Source organism: Hippoglossus hippoglossus, chromosome 19 (genome assembly GCF_009819705.1).
Source record: "Hippoglossus hippoglossus isolate fHipHip1 chromosome 19, fHipHip1.pri, whole genome shotgun sequence".
NCBI lineage: Eukaryota > Metazoa > Chordata > Actinopteri > Pleuronectiformes > Pleuronectidae > Hippoglossus > Hippoglossus hippoglossus.
In genome coordinates this window covers 2,968,199-2,988,061 of record NC_047169.1, presented here as the reverse complement: position 1 = coordinate 2,988,061, position 19,863 = coordinate 2,968,199, and the positions used below count along the sequence as shown (strand labels likewise).

Here is a 19,863-nt window from a genome sequence, read left to right as displayed (position 1 = left end):
CCTCGTTATGCACAGAAATCAACTATTTACAACAAATGACAGCGAAGGAGATGCTCAGTGATTTCATCCTGGGAATAAAAACAACATGAAAAGTCTCTGGGATTGTTTGATTGTTGCAGCGTTTCCACTGAAAACGTCGCATTGTGCTGCGCGAGTGTCCCTTCGATCCCCAGTCGCTCTCTCTCTCTCTCTCTCTGCGGGTCGATTAGCGTCTCCTCTGGTTCCTCCCCCCCTCGTTCACTCAGAGCTGGGCGAGGCCGCCGAGTCGATGTCGTCGTTCTCCGCGTCGTTGGGAGAAGCCGACTGCCCCCCCTTCACCCTCTTCCACTTCATCCTCCTGTTCTGGAACCACACTTTCACCTGCAAGCGGAGGAGAAACACAGGGTATCAACGCTGACAGAGGGAAATTAAAACCATGTTCCAGCTGTTTTATTATGCAGCTATAATCAGTATACATGGAGGAAATTGTTGTGATTAATTTGAGCCTCGGGCAGACGACTCCCTGGTGTTTCCCCCTTTGCAGTAATTTAATATTAATGCGGCCGAACATTCGTCTGCAACCATTTAAATAATCTATGCAAAGAAAAACACACGTTCAGGCGTCTCAGATACGAATGACTGCTGATTTTAAACTTAATTTATTTAAGTTTTTCACTGTTGGTCTGAGAAAATAAACGATTCAGTTTGATTCTAGATCCGAATCTTTCTCCTCACGTGTTTATTTTCTCGATATAATCATCGGTTTTAATAAATAACTTAAAATACTCATTAGTTGAAGCTTCGTGAATCTGAAAGAGTTCAAACTACAAATAAATACTGTGCACACGACCTTAAAATAACAAGTATTGCACCGTACGCACTGTACATGGTGGGTTTTACCATATTTGAGCCTGAAACAGGATCACCGTGGTTTTCTCTGTGTTTTGCCATTTTTATCACAATTTACAACAGAGTCAGCAGAAAAATAGACAAAATAATCCCCCCTCAAATCTCCCGATGCTCTATAGGAGTTGGCTTGGTTCACGTTGGCCTTGCTAGTTGCACGAGTTGTCGGTGCAAAGCCCTTGGCTCTGGCTCAAGGCGTCTGCCTCATGCGGGCGGAGAGTATCATATGGACAGTGAGTCAAAAGAGTCGTCTGTCAGGAAGTCAGCGTACACAGGATGTGAGTTTACTCACAACGTGGATCCACTGCTCTGGAATGAGAATATCATGCTCTGACTGTGCGGCCAAGAAAAGCAGCAGCAACATGCACTTCCTGAGGGTGGAGGGAAAATTCCAGGGAAACGGCGGCAGCGAAAAACAACTGCACGTAAATCTGTGATGGACGATGTCACACACTGATTAAATACGGTGACAGTCCACAGGAGCTGCAGTGCAGAGCTTCCCCCAGAAGGCTCAGATTCAAATTCAAAGTTCTGCTTGTTTGCTTTAATCTTTCATAATATTCTATACATTCATTTTTTGGGTCTACAGAATCCTCGAGAAGCGACAATGTGAGTTTGTTTTCCAGCTATTTTACACAAACACTACTGGACGGGTCACCGTGAAACTGGGAGGATGCAACATCAGCCTGGAAAGGACCAATTCAATCTTGGTGCAGATCTGGATCAGGCAGCAGATCCACCGCTTTTATTACTTTATTACTTTCTTCAACATTGAAAAATAGTTTTTACAAATATACATTTTCACTTATTTCCCAGGGAATAATTCATAGAGCTTGATAAGAAAGAACTTGGCGGAGGGATGTGCACGTCTGAGGTTTGATCACTTCCTCACAGCTGGATTCTGTTGTTTTTAATAAACATCATTCAAACTGTCGGAAATATTGCATTTGTTTGCATGGGAACTCTTTTCTGCAGCTGACTGATAGTTACAGCATCAGGACACCTCATGAATCAGACCTTAGGTTGAAAAATAAAAATACCAGCAGCCTTTTAAAACGATAAAACCCAGGTAAAACCAGTTGGATTACGTCTGGAACCAGCGAGACAAAGCTCAAGCTTCTTCTCCAGAATGTGGGGATTCACGTTTTTTACACAATAAGATAGAAATTAGTCTGTAAGATGATTAGAGCAGCTCACGGCTCCGTCCATCCAACCTCTGTACATCCCACTGAGCCCCCCCCCCCCCTGCAACCCTGGACCAATCTGTTCCCACAAACTGAAGCCTCCTCGTCTGCTGCTCATCGTGACTGATTGAAAGGACGGCACATGGCCAAAGCATGTAGGATGAGTGGGAGCAGAGGGAGCTCTGAGCGAGGATGGAACCGGGCTCTGTGTGTGTGTGTGTGTGTGTGTGTGCGTGTGTGTCGGCCTCTCTGTACAACTGTGTGTGTGTGTGTGTGTTTTTCAGAGGGTCTGTGAAATAGATTTAGCAGCAGACGGCAGTATGTGTGGTCACTGTGGCACCGCGGCCTCATTAGGAGGAGCTGGGACACTGGGCCTGACAGACACACAGACAGACTGGGGTTTTTTTTTTTTATCCAGCAGCATCGACACATGTTCGGCCGATTTCATCAGGTCTGGAGCAGCCGCCCACTCATTAAAGCTGCATGTCATTCTGCTGCGACCACAGGATGAAAAGTATTCTGGAAAAAACGGCTCATTGTAATTCAACTGCAGTCGTGTTCAGGCTTTGTGATAAAACTAGAGTGGACGTGGAGTCATTTCAAAAGATTCACCACCTTGAGAAATGAGTGATTCACTTTTAGTTCCAGCTCAGTGAAAATATTTTGTGGTTCATTCTTCTGTAGCAAAAAGGAGCTTTTCATTCTTCAATTATTTAAAATCAAATGTTCCCTGAAATCTTTTAGGTTTTTTAACGTTAATATTTCGACTAGATTTGAGTTTTTTGGGGGGGATTTCTCACCATTTGTTGCACTTTACAGAAATAAAACTAAAAACCAACGCTCCCTTCTTCACGTAGTGCAGATGTTTGAACACAGAGAGATGTGCAGTGACTGTGGAATGATATTTATTATCCCTCATCCCTCCTCGAAGGCCGGGTTACCTGTCTCTCTGTGAGGTCCAGGTTGACGGCGATCTCGTAGCGGCGCAGCCTGGTCAGGTAGTTGTGGTGGGTGAACTCGGCCTCCAGCTCTCTCAGCTGCTCCTTGGTGAACGCCGTGCGCTCTTTCCGGGCCTTGCAGGTGGAGTCCACCTTAAAACCGGACTCCTGGATATCTGGAGAGAGAGAGAGATGCGTTTCGTGCAGTGTGAGTTGGGACGCCTGGTTTTCTACTTCTGTCAATGCACTTCACGTTATTCCACCAGACGGCATCGTGCATTTATTCCTTGAACCTTTTGCATCACGTTCATATAAACACTACATCTCTATTCTTTCTTCAAGCCTCCAGTTTGTCTCACACACACACGATTGCACCACTTGACCCATAAACGCTTCTATTTAAATTTGTATCCACGGCTAATTCGATTTGGATGAGCTGTCCGGTAATTTGTTGACCAGCCTCCAGTCGACTATTAAAACAGAACTTAAAGACTTTTCCAACCAACAAACCACAACCTCAAAGCCTCTTTAGTGGGAGGCCCCTCGTATAGTAAACACCCAAACCCAAGCACTTTTAAAAGAGAGACCACCCTGAGCCCCTGTTCACCTGTATCGCCCGTGCACGGTGAGCATGCATGTGCACACGTAAATCATGTCTATTCAGCCTTTGTTTGTTTGTTTACGTGCATGAATGTGCAACTAGACATGTGTGCATTTTTAGCATTCGGCCGCGGTGCGTGTGAGAATGTGCCGGCGCGGGGCAGGGGCCACCAAACCAGCCACAGAGGGACTGAGTTAGGGGAGGAATGCAGCGGAACATCGTTAAAGCCTCTAACAAAAGAACAAAGGTGCGGATGTGTCCAGGTCTCAGTGTGTGTGTCTGTGTGTGTGTCTGTGTGTGTGAGATATTTCCTACTGGAGCACTCGGGGGAAATTCACATTAACTCATCTCTACATGACAGCGAGTACAGCAGAGAAAAAGCTTGAGATCTCTATGAATGTGGCGGCGGGCTCGATATTATTAAAAGCTTTTAAAACAACGAGTCGTGTGACGTTTTATTGCTCCGATTTATAGATTTCTCTGCCGCCATATTTCTGAAGACATGGCACAATTTGAAAGCTCACTTACCAGGATAAATATAAACGAAAGCTGGGAGACTTAACGTTCAGTGAAAACCTCTCTGCTGCATTAAAAGCGAATTAGCTTTTTGTAATAACTGCGCATTAGTAGCGACACCAGCAGCTGATGTAATCTCCAGAAAATGGTTCTAATTTGTCAGAGCGAGGAGTTTTGCTCGGCGCTTGCCAGAGCGCCGGGCCAGGACGTGAACTGCACCGGTCCAGATGTGACTGGGCAGACCAGGACATGTGTGCAGTTTGTGCATATCTGCTTAACGTGTGCAAAAACCTGACGTGTGTGCGTGTGTCATGTCGGAAAACCTCCTCGCTGCGGTTCAAACATCATTAATGGCACGCCGCTCTGAGTGTGCCGGCGCTGCCTGGCCTGGCCAGGCCTGGTCGGGAGCCGTGCCAGGCCAGCTTCAGTCAGACTGAACACCTGGCAGGGGCACACACTGGCTCTCGCTGAACAGGCCCCCAATAAATATCCTGCACAGCCAGAGGCCGTAAACTCTCAGCGAGGAGGCTCCTGCACTCAGCAGGGTCCCAGAGACAAACAGCATTTGGTGCCTTTTCGGGCAGATGGTGCGAAAAAGTCGTTTGTCTGAATCGGGACCGAAAACGAAACCTGTTGTGAGTTAACAAATGTTTCAAAGTAAATACTCCAGAAGGAAAATTACACGAGTGACTGATCACGTAATTTGTGTGTAAAAGTCACGGCCGGGATTCACAATGAATTAGTTTCTTTTGTCGGTGACCACTTGTTTATCGAAGGCAGCGATCAATTCATGAATAGAACAATAATGTTTGCTTGATAACAAATTATTTAATTATTTAGTTACATGAAGATACATGAACACCTTTAAATCCAACTGTGATAGATTAGCACGTGTGTGTAAGATGCTTTACAACATAGTGGGTTTGTTCACATGTGTAATCATTTGTTATTATACGTTTATTAACTGTTATTAACGCTTCACAAGAGGAGTTATAATTATTATTTATCTGTTAATAAACATTTAAAACGTCTCATTTGCTCGCAACTATGATGTTGTTCTTTTATAAAGTGTTTATAAACTGCCAGTGAATGTTTAGTACGGAATAAGAATTAAGATTCCATGTTTTATTTGATCATGACACAGACGTTTTTTATGTTTTTCAGAAATTTATAAAATCATAGGAATTACTCACATATAATAATAATAATAATTCTACTAATACTAATTATAACAGTAGAAATGAAGCTAGATTTTCTATATTATAAAAAGATATTTGTCAAACCTCGTGTTATAGTTAGTATCAGACGTGTGCAGCACATTTTCACACAGACCCACACAGACACACACAGACACACACAGACTGTACAGCAGCTCTATAGAAATGCCTTCAGGACATTTTCCTAATATTCGCTCTGTAGTCGATGCACGACTGAACGGCTCTTTTCTGAACCCCCCCCCCCCCAAAACCCACGAGCTGATGTGGTGGTCAGACATGTTGCATGCACTCAGTGGGAGATTGTGTTACGGCTTAACGACAGGAAAATGTCAATGGATAAGAATGTAAAAAAAAAAAAAAAAGAGTGGGCTCGCTCACGGGCAAGTGATTTTAGCAGACGTGGTCTGGCATGTTTTCAGTGGAGGTTACAATAAGGTAAGGAAGGGATGGAGGGGGGGGGGGAGGATGGGGGAGGTCTGCACCCCCCACTCCTCTTCACTGCTCGTCAAGTCGTTTTTTTTTATTCCCTGATAATTACTTAGTCAGATTTGGACGAACTTGACGTCCACTTTAAAACTGTGTGTAACAGGAACAACAAACAGGATCAATGTGTGTAACGACATCTGGACTCTATGATGGTGCTAACTCCACCCATCTACGAGTGGATTCACATATATACTGAGACATATCGTTAAATATCACTCAAAATATATACAAACAAATACTCTTAAAGTTTTACTACAGACAATTATATCCAAAATATTAATGTAATTTCATTAACGGTGTAAAATACTAATCTGACTGCATAAATCCTGTGTGAGGGGAAACAGGCGGAAAGTAGAGTTTGTGATGACGATCCAGATGTTGGATGTTGTTTTATCTCCATTTAAACAGTTTGAAATTTAGCGTATTTAAACTTTTACATTACTCCTTTCGTCTGTTACTCTTGCTCTTAGTCTTAAGTGTTGCACTTTTAAGAATTAAGCTTGCTTCCCATCAGTAAGATGAGCTATGATAGAAAATATTAATTTTTACTGTTAATCCACAAACGTACAATGATCTGATTTCAGTGCTACACAACTTGGATATGAGACGACACTGAGCTCTAATGGAAATACTCTAGAATCTGAATTTTATCATCTTATGTCTTTTGTGAAGCAGCTGACAAACTCAAATCTGTGAAAAATCCTTAAAAAAACATTTTTTACATGATGTCACTTTTTATTTTGAATCGTTAAGTGTTGTTAAATTAACCATTATTTCATCTTTCATCGTTTACTGCAGCTCTGTTGTGTATTAGTTGGACTTTAGAGATGATAGATCCACAGCTACCAGCAGCCTGAAGCACCTGCGATGCCTCTTAACCCGCGACCGTTATAAAACAATGGTCTATTTCCAACGGATACAGGGGCGCAATGAAACGTTCAGAAGCCTCGTTAATCACACGGGCCTTTTTGAATTCCCCCCCGAACAATACGAGGATGCAACTGCAGCTCCGAGCGTGTGTCTCGAACACAAAAGTCTCGTCACCTACTCACCTTTCACATAGCGATGTGGTGAGGGCGCTGCTTCCAGACCAATTTGGTGAGGAAATGGAGCGAGAGTTTGTCGGTGCCAGGGAAGACGTCCTGGACCTTGAGATTTAAAGCAGCACAAACCGGCTGCGTAGCTTTTTTGTTTACACTCGTCTGTGGCTGCACAGAACAGAAATATGAGTAATCCTGATTTCACATTTTTTTTTGCTTTTGATCCAATTAAATTAGGAAAGTTTCTCAGAACTTTGGGTCGAGCTGATTCCTTGGATCGTGTCCATGTTTCCTCCCCTTCTTTTCCTCAGTATTTCCACCAGTGTGCAGTAGAAGAAGAGGAATGTCCACTATCTTTTCTAATACTCCCCAATGTTCTGTTAAAGGATGTTTTCCTCCTCTAAGATCTGCTCCCTCTATACACCAGCTGCCATGTATCCCAGCATGCCCCTCACTCACCTGTGACATCTCTCTTCCTCTTATTGGAGCTCTTCTTGTCGGAGTCGGCCGACGCCACGCTCTGGGGTGAGTACTCTCCCTCCAGGCACCCGGGCACAGCACCTGGCAGCCTCTCTCCCCCCACACTGTCCAGGTCGGGCCCTCCGCCGCCGCCACCGCCGCCGCCGCCCACCACTGCGGCGGGGGCGACGACGGGCGGGCAGGCCTCGGGCGCTCTCACCCGCGTCTCGCAGGGGTTGAACTGCCACTCGGCTCTCTGGTAGCCGCCCTGGCTCTCCTGGTACAGTCTGTCGTCGCGGGGGTAGGCTGCGTGCGGCGCGGTCGGCACCAGGCAGGTGCTGGAGAAGTCCGTGTAGGCCAGGAAGTCAGGCTTCTGGTGCAGGGAGAAAGGTCCCTGCTGGTAGGGCGACTGCAGGTTGGCCCCCGGGACCCCTGCGTGAGGGTTCCTCATGCAGCCCCAGATGGGACTGCCGGGGTGGGCGCTCCGCATGCAGCTGCTGGCCGGCTGATCCATGGTGATGCAGAAACTCTTCTCACACTCTTCAGATACGTCTTAACACAAGTCTCGTCCTTCTCGAGGAATTTGAACCCTCGTCTCAGAAAGTGAGTCACAACTGCAAATCTGTATCTTTGTCTCTTTGGAGAATCATCCACTTCAGCACATCTTCGTCTCCACCGCTGCAATACTTGGAAATACTCACTCCTGTCAGAGGCCTCCGACTCGTCCAGAGTCCAGAACGCGTGAGGACAGACACCTTCCTGTGGCGGCGTGTTTCCCTCTCTCTCTCTGGGAGAGTGCGTGACGTCCTTTGGAGCCTCTGGTCCTCTCACACTTTCCCCCAATGCCTTGCTCTCGCACACACACCCTCTCCCCCCCCTTGGCTGATCTGAGTTGGCCTGTGGCTCGACAGGAGAGCTGCATCCGCAACTGCAGGACTCCCCTCCTCGGGCTGGCTGTTTTCACAACTCTTCTAAGGCTTTCTTGACAAGTGAGCCCTCCTCCTTTTTAAACATATAGGTGGGAAAGAGTGGCAAGTTTATGGGGTGTAACGTGAGATTGCAGAGGAGGAGCCCTGCCGGCCACATGTTGGTAGTACCCTCCAAACAACCCTGCTTCATCAACTATTAATCACGGGGGAAATTTTATATGCACATCTAATGGGCTTTCCAGACGTGGGGCTTTTTAAAGGGACATTGTCTGTAAAATATAAAATATAAAAGCGAGCACCCACCCACATGGGAACCGGGGACCCGGACTTACTTCAGCTCTTTAGCACTTTCTGACACCCAATTTAGTTCCTTTTTTGACACCCTTTGGGGGAAAGTTAACCCCCTGATCCCTGCCTGTCCCGTCCAATCCCAAAACTCTTTTCTTTTCCCCCTTCCTCTGCTTTTGTGCATGTGTGTGCATGTGTGTGCATGTGTGGTTGTGTGTGCACATTAAAGCAACACACCCAAATCCACCTGGCAGGACTTTCCCTCACTTTCCGAGGTGATAAGAGGACCGGGTCCGACGTCGGTTGCGCTCGCCGCTCTCTTGAGGTTTTTCTCGCTTTAGTGAAACACAATATGAAATTTCAGAGCCATATTTCAAAAGTACAAGCTCGTATTTTCTCTCAGAAAACTCTGCGTCAGAGTTTTTTTACGTCTTAAGATACGAAGCGGTAGCTGCATTTGTGTGTGTGTGTGTGTGTGACAGCAATCGCATGTAGATGACCCACATCTGGATCAAGCAAGGATGTAATTATTCAATTTTCTGATCACTGATTTTTAATCTCTGCACGCTGCTCACGAGAGAAGCCACTTCTCCATGAAGTAATGTCTCTAATACCATTAAAACCTTTTTGGCTAAACCCGACTTTGGATTGAATTTCAGCGTATCCGTTACCCAGTAAACCCACTGAACCACACTTTACAGAAATGCAGAGTTTTTTTTCTTCATGCTGCTCATATTTGCGCGCTGAGGTTCTCCTTCCTCCTCGAGTGTCCTCACTTTGCTCCTGACCCCTCGGACCGGCGGGGAAGTGGGTCACACCTCCGTCCAAGAGGACAGAGACAGAGAGGGAGACCAGGAGATTTCTGAGATTCAGGCTACTAGAAAAGAAGAAAAGGAATATGAAATAACAGAAATGTAAACTGTACCACAGGAAAACTTCTCTTGGACGTCTGCTGGTGACTATTACTAAGCCAGGAGGAAAAGGGGAAAAGAAAATATGACTTAAGAGCTGATAAAATTACTCTTTATTATTCTCTGGATACTAGAATATAACCTGACTCTCCTTTGTGGACCAGACAAAATCATTCAAGAAAAAAGTGATCTGCAAGGGTAATGAATTAAAATGCCCCGAAGGCGAAGAGGGGAAGAAGGAAAAAGTTAAAGAAGACGTGAAAAGAGAAGCCAAGAGAAAATCAGATTAGGAGAAAAACCAATGAGATCAGGAGAAGACGAGATGAGAGAGAGGGAAAGAGAAAGTCAGATAGAGCGAGCGAGGGAGAGACAGAGAGGAGAGTGTTTGAGGTCACACACCGAACCCTTTCCATTTACCCAGCAAATTGTTGAGCCATGAAGCATCCCTCGCTTTTACTGGCAGTCTGAGCCCCGGCCGCACCACAGGGACCAGGGGTTACACTACATTTGTGGTCGGAGCAGGGGCCATCTGTGTGTCAGTATAAATTTAAGAGTGTGTGTGTGTGTGTGTGTGTGTGTGTGCATACGTCAGTGCACGTGTGTCTCAAACAAAGAGATAAAGGGAGTTTGCTCATATTTTTGCTAAAGTGAGAAAGACACGTTTTTGATATCACCAAGACGATGAAGTCATTTCCTTGGACATCTGTGGAAACGTCTTAAAACTTGTGTTCTCTCGACCGACCACCAGAGGGCGACTCCGCTTGTTGTTTCCATAAAACCGACTTTACTCATTCGCTTGATTTATAACGTGAGTAAACGTTTTCCTAAGTAGTTAATGGTCAAGTTTCAAGTCTTCTTCAATACAGCACGATGCTCATTTAGCAAATGATCTTTCATTTAGAGTCAAATAGACGATGAAGCACTGTTTGCATTGGGGGCGTGGACACAGTGTGATTGACAGCTAGTACCGTCCAATGGGAGCAGGTCGCAGACAAAAGGCTTCAAACTCGAGGCTTCAAAACGACAGTTAATAGCTTTAATTGGCTACTTGGAATATACCAATAAATGGCTAAAGAAGATTCATCTAAATATGATTGGTTCTAAATGTGAAGTGACTGGCAGAGCTAGCTGAGTTCTTCATACTCACATAACAACAGAGACAGGATCTACGGCTTATTACCAATCATTCATCACATGAAAGTCATCACTACACTTTCTTTAACTTTATTAGAATCTTCCTTCATCGTAACTTATCATGGGATTAACTGACAATAAGGGAAAAGGAAAATAACACCGCTCTCATCCTTTAAGAAACTTCACAGCTTAGTTTTTATGACGAGTCTGATCTTCTTCAATGTAGCAGCAGTGTGTGTGTGTGTGTGTGCGTGCGTGTGTGTGTGTGTGAGTGTGTGTGTTTGTGTGTGTGTGTGTGTGAGAAACCTGTTTGTTTGAGAAATGTGGGGGTATGTGAACTCAAGCTCAGTCATACACATGGACTGCAGATAAATGAGCTGGACGTGAGTCACATCTCCCCTCACCCTGCCGACAACCTGTTTCTGTCAGTCTCAGTGTGTGTGTGTGTGTGCTTGTGTGTGTGTGTGTGTGTGTGTGTGTGTGTGTGTTCACAACTCAGAGAAAGTGAGAGTATGAAATAGAGACAAAGTGCACAGATGTAATTTTTGCATAATGTTGGTCTATTTTCATGTGTTGCACAATGTCATAGAAATCTGTTCATACCAGACAAATCTGTTTGTGTGCGTCTGTGTGTGTGTGTGTGTGTGTGTGTGTGTGTGTGTGTGTGTGTGTGTGTGTTTTCATTTGATCCATCTTCGTGACACTGGCAGGACCGGGGCCCTCCATCAGTCTCCTGTGTCTGACAGCGTGACCCCCTGCGACCCCTCGCTCACATCACCTGGGTCTTCCCGGCCTGTGGGAGTCTCTGGTCTCTGCTACTGTCCCGGGCTGCGAGCGGGGGATGGACACGAGAAGGAGGGGAAGGGTGGGAAGAGTGGGAAGAGTGGGAAGAGAGGGAAGTTCATTTCCCAGAATGGGTGAAACCATGCGACCAGGTGATTCAGTCCAGGATTGTGTAACTGTCAGAACCTCTGAGATATTACTTCACAGACTAAACAACTGCTTTCTTTCACTTCCAAGAAAGACATCATCGCATGTAGTCATTAGGAAATACCAGTAGCACAAGAGAAACTTCTGCATTAGGATTTGTCTTTTTCTCTCTTATTGAAATGATAGAATGAAACGCGGTAAAATACTGATTCTGAAGATTCTGAAGTACTTTTTACACAGATTACTCCCACAGCTGCACATTAAAAACCATGTCCCATGTCTACAAATACATAAACACTGCATGAGATTATATGAGCGCGTCACAGCTTTGGCATTTAAAGCATCATCCTGAAAAGCATTTTCTGCAACTGAACCACAAGTTGAATTAGCGTCAACAACCTGGAAGCTCATTGTGCAGTGAAATGTGTCGAGTTTGTGAGTTTACGTGAACAATAGCTCTTATAGCTGGAAGTGATTATTCATGAGCAGCACATTTCAGTAACAGTTTAAAAAACACAATAGATTCCATAAGTAGCTTCAGGCAAATTGAGATGTGGTGAAAGGGTTGTTGTGTTTTTTGTATTCTTTAGTTTGCTGACAGTTTCACCAACAGTCATTAGGTGTGTTGACTGTTCTTTTCAGGTTTCTCCACATTCATTTTCCAACGTCCAACATCCAGTCTATTTGTTTTTTAGCTCTAGTTTGGTCTCCACCACCTTCATCCGGAAGTATCTGACTCTCTGCCAAATGTTCTCTGTGCTATTCTCTGACTGTATCTGTGGTTTCCAGCGGAGCAGCTGCCTCCTGCTGCACCGATGAGATCAGTGAGAGAGAAACCAAAACAGCAAACGTTTAAAACTCTCTGGAAGTCTGGTTTGAAGCTTCGAGCTGCAACTTTCATACGACTCTAAATCTGAAAGATATTGACGAGAGCAGCTTATTCAAGTTTGACCAAAATGTTAGATTAACGCCATAATATTTTATGTATTTATTTATTTATGAACCCTGTGGATGTTGCTGCTAGACTGAGAGGTTTGTGACAACTTTTAGTTTGATTGGCTGGGTAATGAAGCTCTGATGTCAGCAATTATTTAAAAAATAAATCAGTTGTTCAAGATGATTTTTTAAGCAAAACTGCAAAAAAAAAGTGATTTCTGTCTTTTTACAAATTAGGCGATTAATGGATTAATCTGGAGAATATCAGATTATTGAGTAATGAACATTTATGAGCTGAGTCCTGTCGACACTCGTGTGATCAGGACACGTCTCGAATGAACAGCTCTATCTGGATCCATTACATCGCCACAAGCCAACAAGTTCCTTTAGAAGTAACAGAAAAGCTGCATCCAATAATAAGCAATTTCTGTAAAATGAAAAAAGAAACAGTGCACATGACGAGGCTCATTATAAACAATACTTGGCCACAACAGTGCAGCTCTCAGCATTTTTTACTAATAGTTGTGTTGCAAAGATTTGGATCAGACGTGGATTTAAAATCTCTGGACGTCAGATCCGTCATTAAAAACTGTGGCTGTTGCAATATTAGTACAAATACAAGGGACAGTCTGCAAACTATCTTGTCTCTGGAAGTGTGTGTGTGTGTGTGTGTGGAGGAGGGGGGGGGCATCCACAGGTGCTAATAATCACATATGATCACATATGATTGGAATCAGGTGTTGGCAGCAGCTTCTTGCTATTGTGAGGGGATGTGAGAGCTCGGAGCTCCGTGAGGCCCCGGCCGCTCATCATCATCTCGCATTGTGAGAGTTGTTTACCATATTTCTACAGTTCGATTCCCAGAGAGTATCCTCCGGGTTCGGGGCCGGTTCCACACCACGGTGCCTCGGTAGGGAATCATGATAAGGACTCAGAGGGGCGAAGTCGATCAGCTCGTCAGTTTACAGATCTCAGTCTTTAGATATTAGGTCAATCACACAGAAAGGATTTACCTTAAACCTGCAATATTCTCCTGTTAATGAATATAAAATATAGAAGCTCTGTCATCTTGCGTACATGACGTGATTTGGAGCCACAGTGATCGGGGATGGAGTCGCAGGATCGAGGTCATCGACGCCAACCAATCATCAGTCTCAGCTGTCAATCATTACGTTTAACCTCGTTTTTATATAATTAAAGAAACATGAACACATCAGTGTGATAGGAACGACCTAAAATGACTTTGACTTTTTAGAGTGGTCCATGTCCCATCTGGTGACATGGAGGAGGCAGGGTTTATAGCCTATAATGGATCCAGCCACCAGGGGGCGATAAAGAAGATTTGGCTTCACTTTTGGTAGATGTTGTGTCGTTCATATTTATGTTAGTCAAATTAAAATATCAAGCTCCGTAGAAAGATGTGGTAGATTTGTCAAACACTAAATACATAAGATTAAACATATCTTATGTATCTTATATCTTATTATTAAACAGAAATATCGTGTTGCTTGAATTCAGAGTGAACTCGTCCTGGTGGTTTTGAGAATAAACTTCTCGTCTTGCGCTGCACGGAATACGCTGAATTTCTCAGTTCTCAGCGAACCGACCCCAAACATGTTGTCTTGTCTTTTATTATACGTCTGCAGCTTCCACGTTGGGTCACGTTACAAAAATGAAAACAGCTAATCTCCACCTCACAGACGCCGCTGTGCAACAGCTAATTTCCCTGCAGCCACAATATTACCACACGCTGTATAATATGAGCAGGAGCAGCCCGCGTCTCGCTGAGGAAGCCAGGCTCCTGATTTCATTGGCAGCTCCAGCAGATTTTTGTTCCAGCCACATTCTCACTCAGCTGTGGGCCGCAGTGCGAATACTTCCTCCGTGGAAAATCAATTGAAGAGTGCTCTCTGGTGGTTTTGAGCAGGAACAGCTGAAGCAAACCTGAGCAGTCACTCGTGTAGGAGTCAGATCATCCTTGTGGACGCTGTCGTGATATTTTCCTCTGGATTAAAGACTTTTGTCATTTCCATCTACGTATTCACTTGTTTTTAAACCTTGAATCTCGGTTCTTCTTATTCGACAAGCCCATAAAACGCTGTCGCCATCAATCTTTCTCTCAGCGGCAGGAAGTTTCTGTGAAGAACCATCACATGCTCTATGATATCAGATGCCAGAGACAGATAAATCAACCTGGCTCCAAGAAGGGACCTCTCATCCGTCTTGTTAAACCAAATTTCATTCAAATTTCAGGTTATTTTAGGAGGTAAGGAACTGGCTGCAGGTCTGAGAGCTGCTTCACTTCAGGGGAAACTGCTCGGACCTGTGGAGTAAATTCACATATTCACATGCAGCTGCCACACAGGAAACCAGAGTCATCTACACCAATCACCTCGACTATTTAACAGCACGAAACACAAGATAAATCAGGCTGAACAACTGTGCGGTCCGAGGAATACTCAGGTTTTTGTGGCTGAGGGACTGATGCCAGTACGTGTGTGTGTCTGTGTGTGTGTGTGTAGTTGTGTGGACAGTAGCACAGTTGCGTGTTCATGGATTACCTTCCTTCCTGTCGGCCTCATCTTGTTTCCAAACAGCACAGGGCTGGACTTCCTGCTCTGGGAGCTGGGACTCTTTGAAGAGGCCGGCTGAGCGTCCTCCCTGGAGGGTTGTCAGGATCGGCCTCGGCCAACAAACACCTCCAGCAGGGAGCGAAGGCCCCGGGCCGAACGTTTCCTCCATCGGCGAACACTCGCTCTTTGGGGTTTGCACCTCCAAGGCTCAGGGGCACCAACTCCCCAGAGCTCACTGTGGTGAGGTTGGAGAATTTCAGCCGTGCGCAGGAAAGAAGACGTTCACATGCAAGGAGGACGGCGGAGGGAGCACGACTCCCCACGAATCTGAACGTGTGTGTGGACAGACTCACACACATCATTTCCCTGCAGTGATGTAGGTGGACGAGTTGTTGTGATTTGTGTTGACATTGTTTTTGTCTTTTCTGAGCAGCAGCATCCTGTTTGTGTGCTCGGAAGCTGATTGTGACCGTGTGTGTGTTTGTGTGTGTGCAAATGATGCAGGTAAAATGCATGTGCAATTAGATTTACCCATTTAAACCGATGCACATGTATGACTCTGAATGTGTGTGTAGTTGTTTCTGGGTATAAATGGAGACATTTATATTTGTGAGTTAAAGCAACACGATGTAACTGTTTACTGAGCAACAGCGCCCCCTGCAGCCAGACGCTGTAGCAAATCTACCAAACATAGAATTATTAATATTTCAAAAGTTTCCTGCTGAATATCGAAGATAAACTCTGGTTTTCAGTGACGTCTAATTGGACCTGATGGTTTGTTTGTTTGTTTCTTTATTTCTTAGGATCCTATTAGCACCAGCACAAGCATTAGTTATTCTTCCTGGGGTCCACCACACACATCAGCAATTACTGTCCCAGAGATATTTGGAGATGGTGTTTGAACCGTTCTTTAATACTCTGACAAGTCTTAATAACTGGGATGAGGTATCTTCATTAGTTTCATCATCTGAGGGTTTGAAGTGGAAATATTAGAATCAGCATGTTCAGTAGAGATAAAGTAAAAACTGAAACCGTCAGAGCTGCAGCGGACGAGGATCCGACACAAACTACGTGTGATGTGAGATAAATTACCACTGACAGGCTCCATTATGATAATTACCCCGTGTGTACACGCACCAGTGGAACCTTATAGGGGTTCAGGGTGCGGTCAGGCCGGCAGCACAGGAGGGCACGATATCATGTGTGGTGAAGTAAGGCTGTGCCAGACCAGGCACAAGAAAACAAATGTCTATATTTAGCTGGCTGACGCTTTTACGATGATGGATCCTGCACCGAGTGAGTCAGCCCTCCATCAAACAGGGGGGGGGGGGGGGGGGGGGGGGGGGGGGGGGGGGGGGGGGGGGGGGGGGGGGGGGGGGGGGGGAACAGAGGAAGAAGAGGAGGAAGAGAATAAAAAAAGAAAGGGAGGAGAGAAATTCCAGATGTCAACAGTAAAGTTTGTCCAGCTCCGGTTTGTGGCCACTGGAGCTTTGTGTACCTGCCCCTGCTAAAGCCATTACCTCCGGCTGCAGCGCTCGGGGGAGCTGCACAACAAAGCCAGCGAATTCTCGGAAGTCCTTCGATCGGGCTCCGCAGCATCGTCCCGACAACGCCGCTCCAAACGCCGCTCCGGTACTAAGACAGGGCGGGAAGGAGAGGAAGAAGGTGTGAGCCCTGATCCTGTGGTGTCGTGTTTGAACGTGTCCTCACCTCCGTGTATCGCTGTGTTCTTTCATGTGAGCGCAGCTGGGGAAAGTACATTTACTCAATCACCAGGTGAATTTCTAATGAGGGACAGTAAATGCAGTACTTTTTACTCCAATAGGTTTATTTCCTCATAGAGTACAAGGATTGACAAGTTGATTCTCATTTGTGTTAAATTCATTTAAAGATGGACGACATGCCAGCCCCCCCCCCGAAAGTGAAGCCAAAGTGTCTCAATCGCCATCTGGTGGCTGGCTGCAGTATAGCTCATAAACCCTGTCTCCTCCATGTTAGTGGACAGAACGTGGACCAAACCAAAAGAAAATCCAGCTACACGTCAGATAAACTTTTCTTCCATTATAGTTCTTATCGCACAGATGTTTGTTCACGTGTTCGTGTTTCTGATAAGTTTGTTATCCGTCATGATTGACAGCTGAGATTGATTCCGTGGCTCCAGACGCTGAAGTCATTTGTGCAAGATGGTGGCCTCTGTATCTGGGATATTAGACTGTGTGTTATTTAGTACAGCTTCACTTTTGTACAATGGGAGGAAGAGGACAAGCATCAGTCACAATAAGACAGTGATGTAATTTATAATAATGTTATATTCTGTTATGATTTAACACACATTATGATTTCATGTATATTTAGTTAATATAACACTGACGTGTCTACACACTCATATTTCTCATCTTGTGTCCATGTGTGTGTGTGTGTTTGTTGTTTCCATGTGTGGGTGTCACACATAAAAGATGTGATCGTTCAGATTGTGGTTTTTCCAAACTCATCATCCTGTCGTCCACAGTCCTGCTCAGTTTGCTCGTCACCTCCGTGGATGGGCACGATTCCTTTCCAACATTTTTCCGCGTTCTTCTTCCCATGGCTGTGCTTTAACCACAATCACCCCCCCCTCCTCCATCACTCCTCCATTACTCCTCCACGCACCATCCCTCCTGGAGGGGGAAAATGGTCCCCATCACTTTCACTTTGTTTTGAGCTGAACCAGACGTGGCTCGCTGAGTGTTGTATAATGTGATGATGAGGTCTGGGTGGCTCTCTCTCATGTATCTAATCCACCCGTTGGCTCCCTCACTGCTTCGCTATTGGAGATGTTTTGCAACCACGAGAATGAGAGACAACTGCCAAACAAGTCCAGGGAAATACGACGCTGGATAACATGCGGTTTGTTGCAGGACCGACAGACGAAACACATTCTTCACTGTTTGTTGCTTTAAAATCATCGTAGAGCGATGAAAATGTTTATTTTGTGATGATATCGTAGGTTTCTGAATTTAAACGCTTAAAAAATTGAGAGTAAAACGGTGAGAATTTTACAGTGTAGTTTGAACAGTTGTAACAAATGCTGTGATAAAATATAATATTTTAAAATAAATCAATATTATTAACCTACAAGCTAAATGTTTTAAAAAGGCATATGAATTTGTCCCATTCATTTAAATGGCACGTTAAAAAATTACAAATATTAAATGACGACCACACAATTCAACAGTTTCACCTTTTAAACAAAAACACATTAAACATTATGAGGATTTTAGAGTTTTGGTTGAAATAATCTCTGTCACTTCTTTATGTCAGAAAACAGTGAAGCCACTTTGAGATTTGTGTTTTTCTTTAAATTCACTAAACGTCTGAACTCAGCAGCTCAAGCACCAGCGGAGAAAAAACAACTTTAAGTCAAGTGGCTCCTCAAGTGTGAAGATTTTATACAACACTGCCCTCTACCTCCTGTTCAGGGAACTGCGGGGACGACTTTGCTCTCATTCAGTGCAACGTTCAGAATTTATTTTATTTTGAAGATGACAGACTTGAACTGTGAAGGTGGATGATGATAAAAACAAGTGAACAACAAAGTGAAACCTGGGAGTTTTCTTATGATCTGTATTCGGTGCAGGTCAGATAATTTACAAACAGAAGATCCTTCAGTTAATTTCTGAAACAAAAGCCTAATACTTTATATAAGTATTCACACACGTGTATGTTTACAAGTGTCTTTTCTATAGATACGTTTTTGTGATACCTTTACGTTTTTGTTAGATATTTAGTATCATAACCTAAACAAAGAAAGTTATGTTTTTGTCGACGGACGAATGATGAAGCAATTTATTTTTATATTTTCGCTTTCTTAAACATCGGGAGATATTTGCATTTATTTTTCAGAGAATAATTCATGGATGAAAATAAACAGCCGTGTTTGGGGGATTGATTGGTTGAAATTTTCAAATAAAAATCTGGATCTAGTGAATATAAATGTGGATAAAAGTAATGAAATCCACAAATTAACTCTTGGTTTGATGCTTAGGTTTAAAAATTATGTTTATAAATCTGCTGGTTAATATAATTTGAGTCATTCGTGAGACACAATAATAACTTAAATAGTTCTATTCTGAGTTTCTACATTTTACAGATTCATTTAGTGAATTTTCCTAAATCCAAAGACTGTCACTGTGAGTTTTCCTGAAGCAGCAGCAGCAGCAGCAGCTCCGTCCTGCAGAGCCGAGCGACAGCAGTGATCCAAACATCGCAAACATTCACCGAGGTCCTGTCCAAGAACAGGAAAGAAGAATGCACACCCACTGGTCCGCAATGGCTTCAACATGTTTGGTAAAATTTAATCGAACAGCCGTTGTTCAGAGAAGTTTGGAGTTAGATAAATTCATATTGAATCACCATGTAGCTTTCGCAGCAACAATTGAACCTCTGGCACCGAGGAGCGGAATGCTTCTCAGTGAACTCTCCATTTTAATGAAACAAAAAAAAAGTTTGTAAAAGTTTGTGGGACACCGGGGACATCGGTCCCGTCCAGTGCTTTGACTGGTTCCTGCCAGGTAATTTTACAGGCCCCTGTGAAGACAGATCTGACAGGAGGGAGTGGGGACGAGAGAGCATGGGAGAGCATGGGAGCGAGAGAGGGATGATAGAGCGCCTTAACATGTGCCAGAGAGAATAGGAGTTCTCCTGGAGGCCAGAGCTGCTCGTTGCTAAGTCTGAGCCAGAATGAAGGCTCCGCTCTGATCCCTCTGCTCCCCGCAGGGAGGGAGAGTGATGGCTGGACGTCAAGAAGAGAAGGAATGAGTAGTTAAACCTCAAACTCCTTCTCCACCTCCTCCTTCT

At 44.5% G+C, this 19,863-nt stretch overlaps 1 protein-coding gene across 1 annotated transcript; it reads right to left on the bottom strand.

Annotated features, from left to right (window-relative positions):
• Positions 1-207: 207 nt before the first annotated feature.
• meox1 (mesenchyme homeobox 1) lies at positions 208-8,303 on the bottom strand. Its single transcript, XM_034570725.1, has 3 exons — positions 7,327-8,303; positions 3,011-3,183; positions 208-360 (listed from the first exon to the last, which is right to left on the bottom strand). The coding sequence occupies exons 1-3, from the start codon at positions 7,838-7,840 to the stop codon at positions 238-240; spliced, it is 810 nt and encodes a 269-aa protein (XP_034426616.1). The 5' UTR covers positions 7,841-8,303; the 3' UTR covers positions 208-237.
• Positions 8,304-19,863: the final 11,560 nt, after the last annotated feature.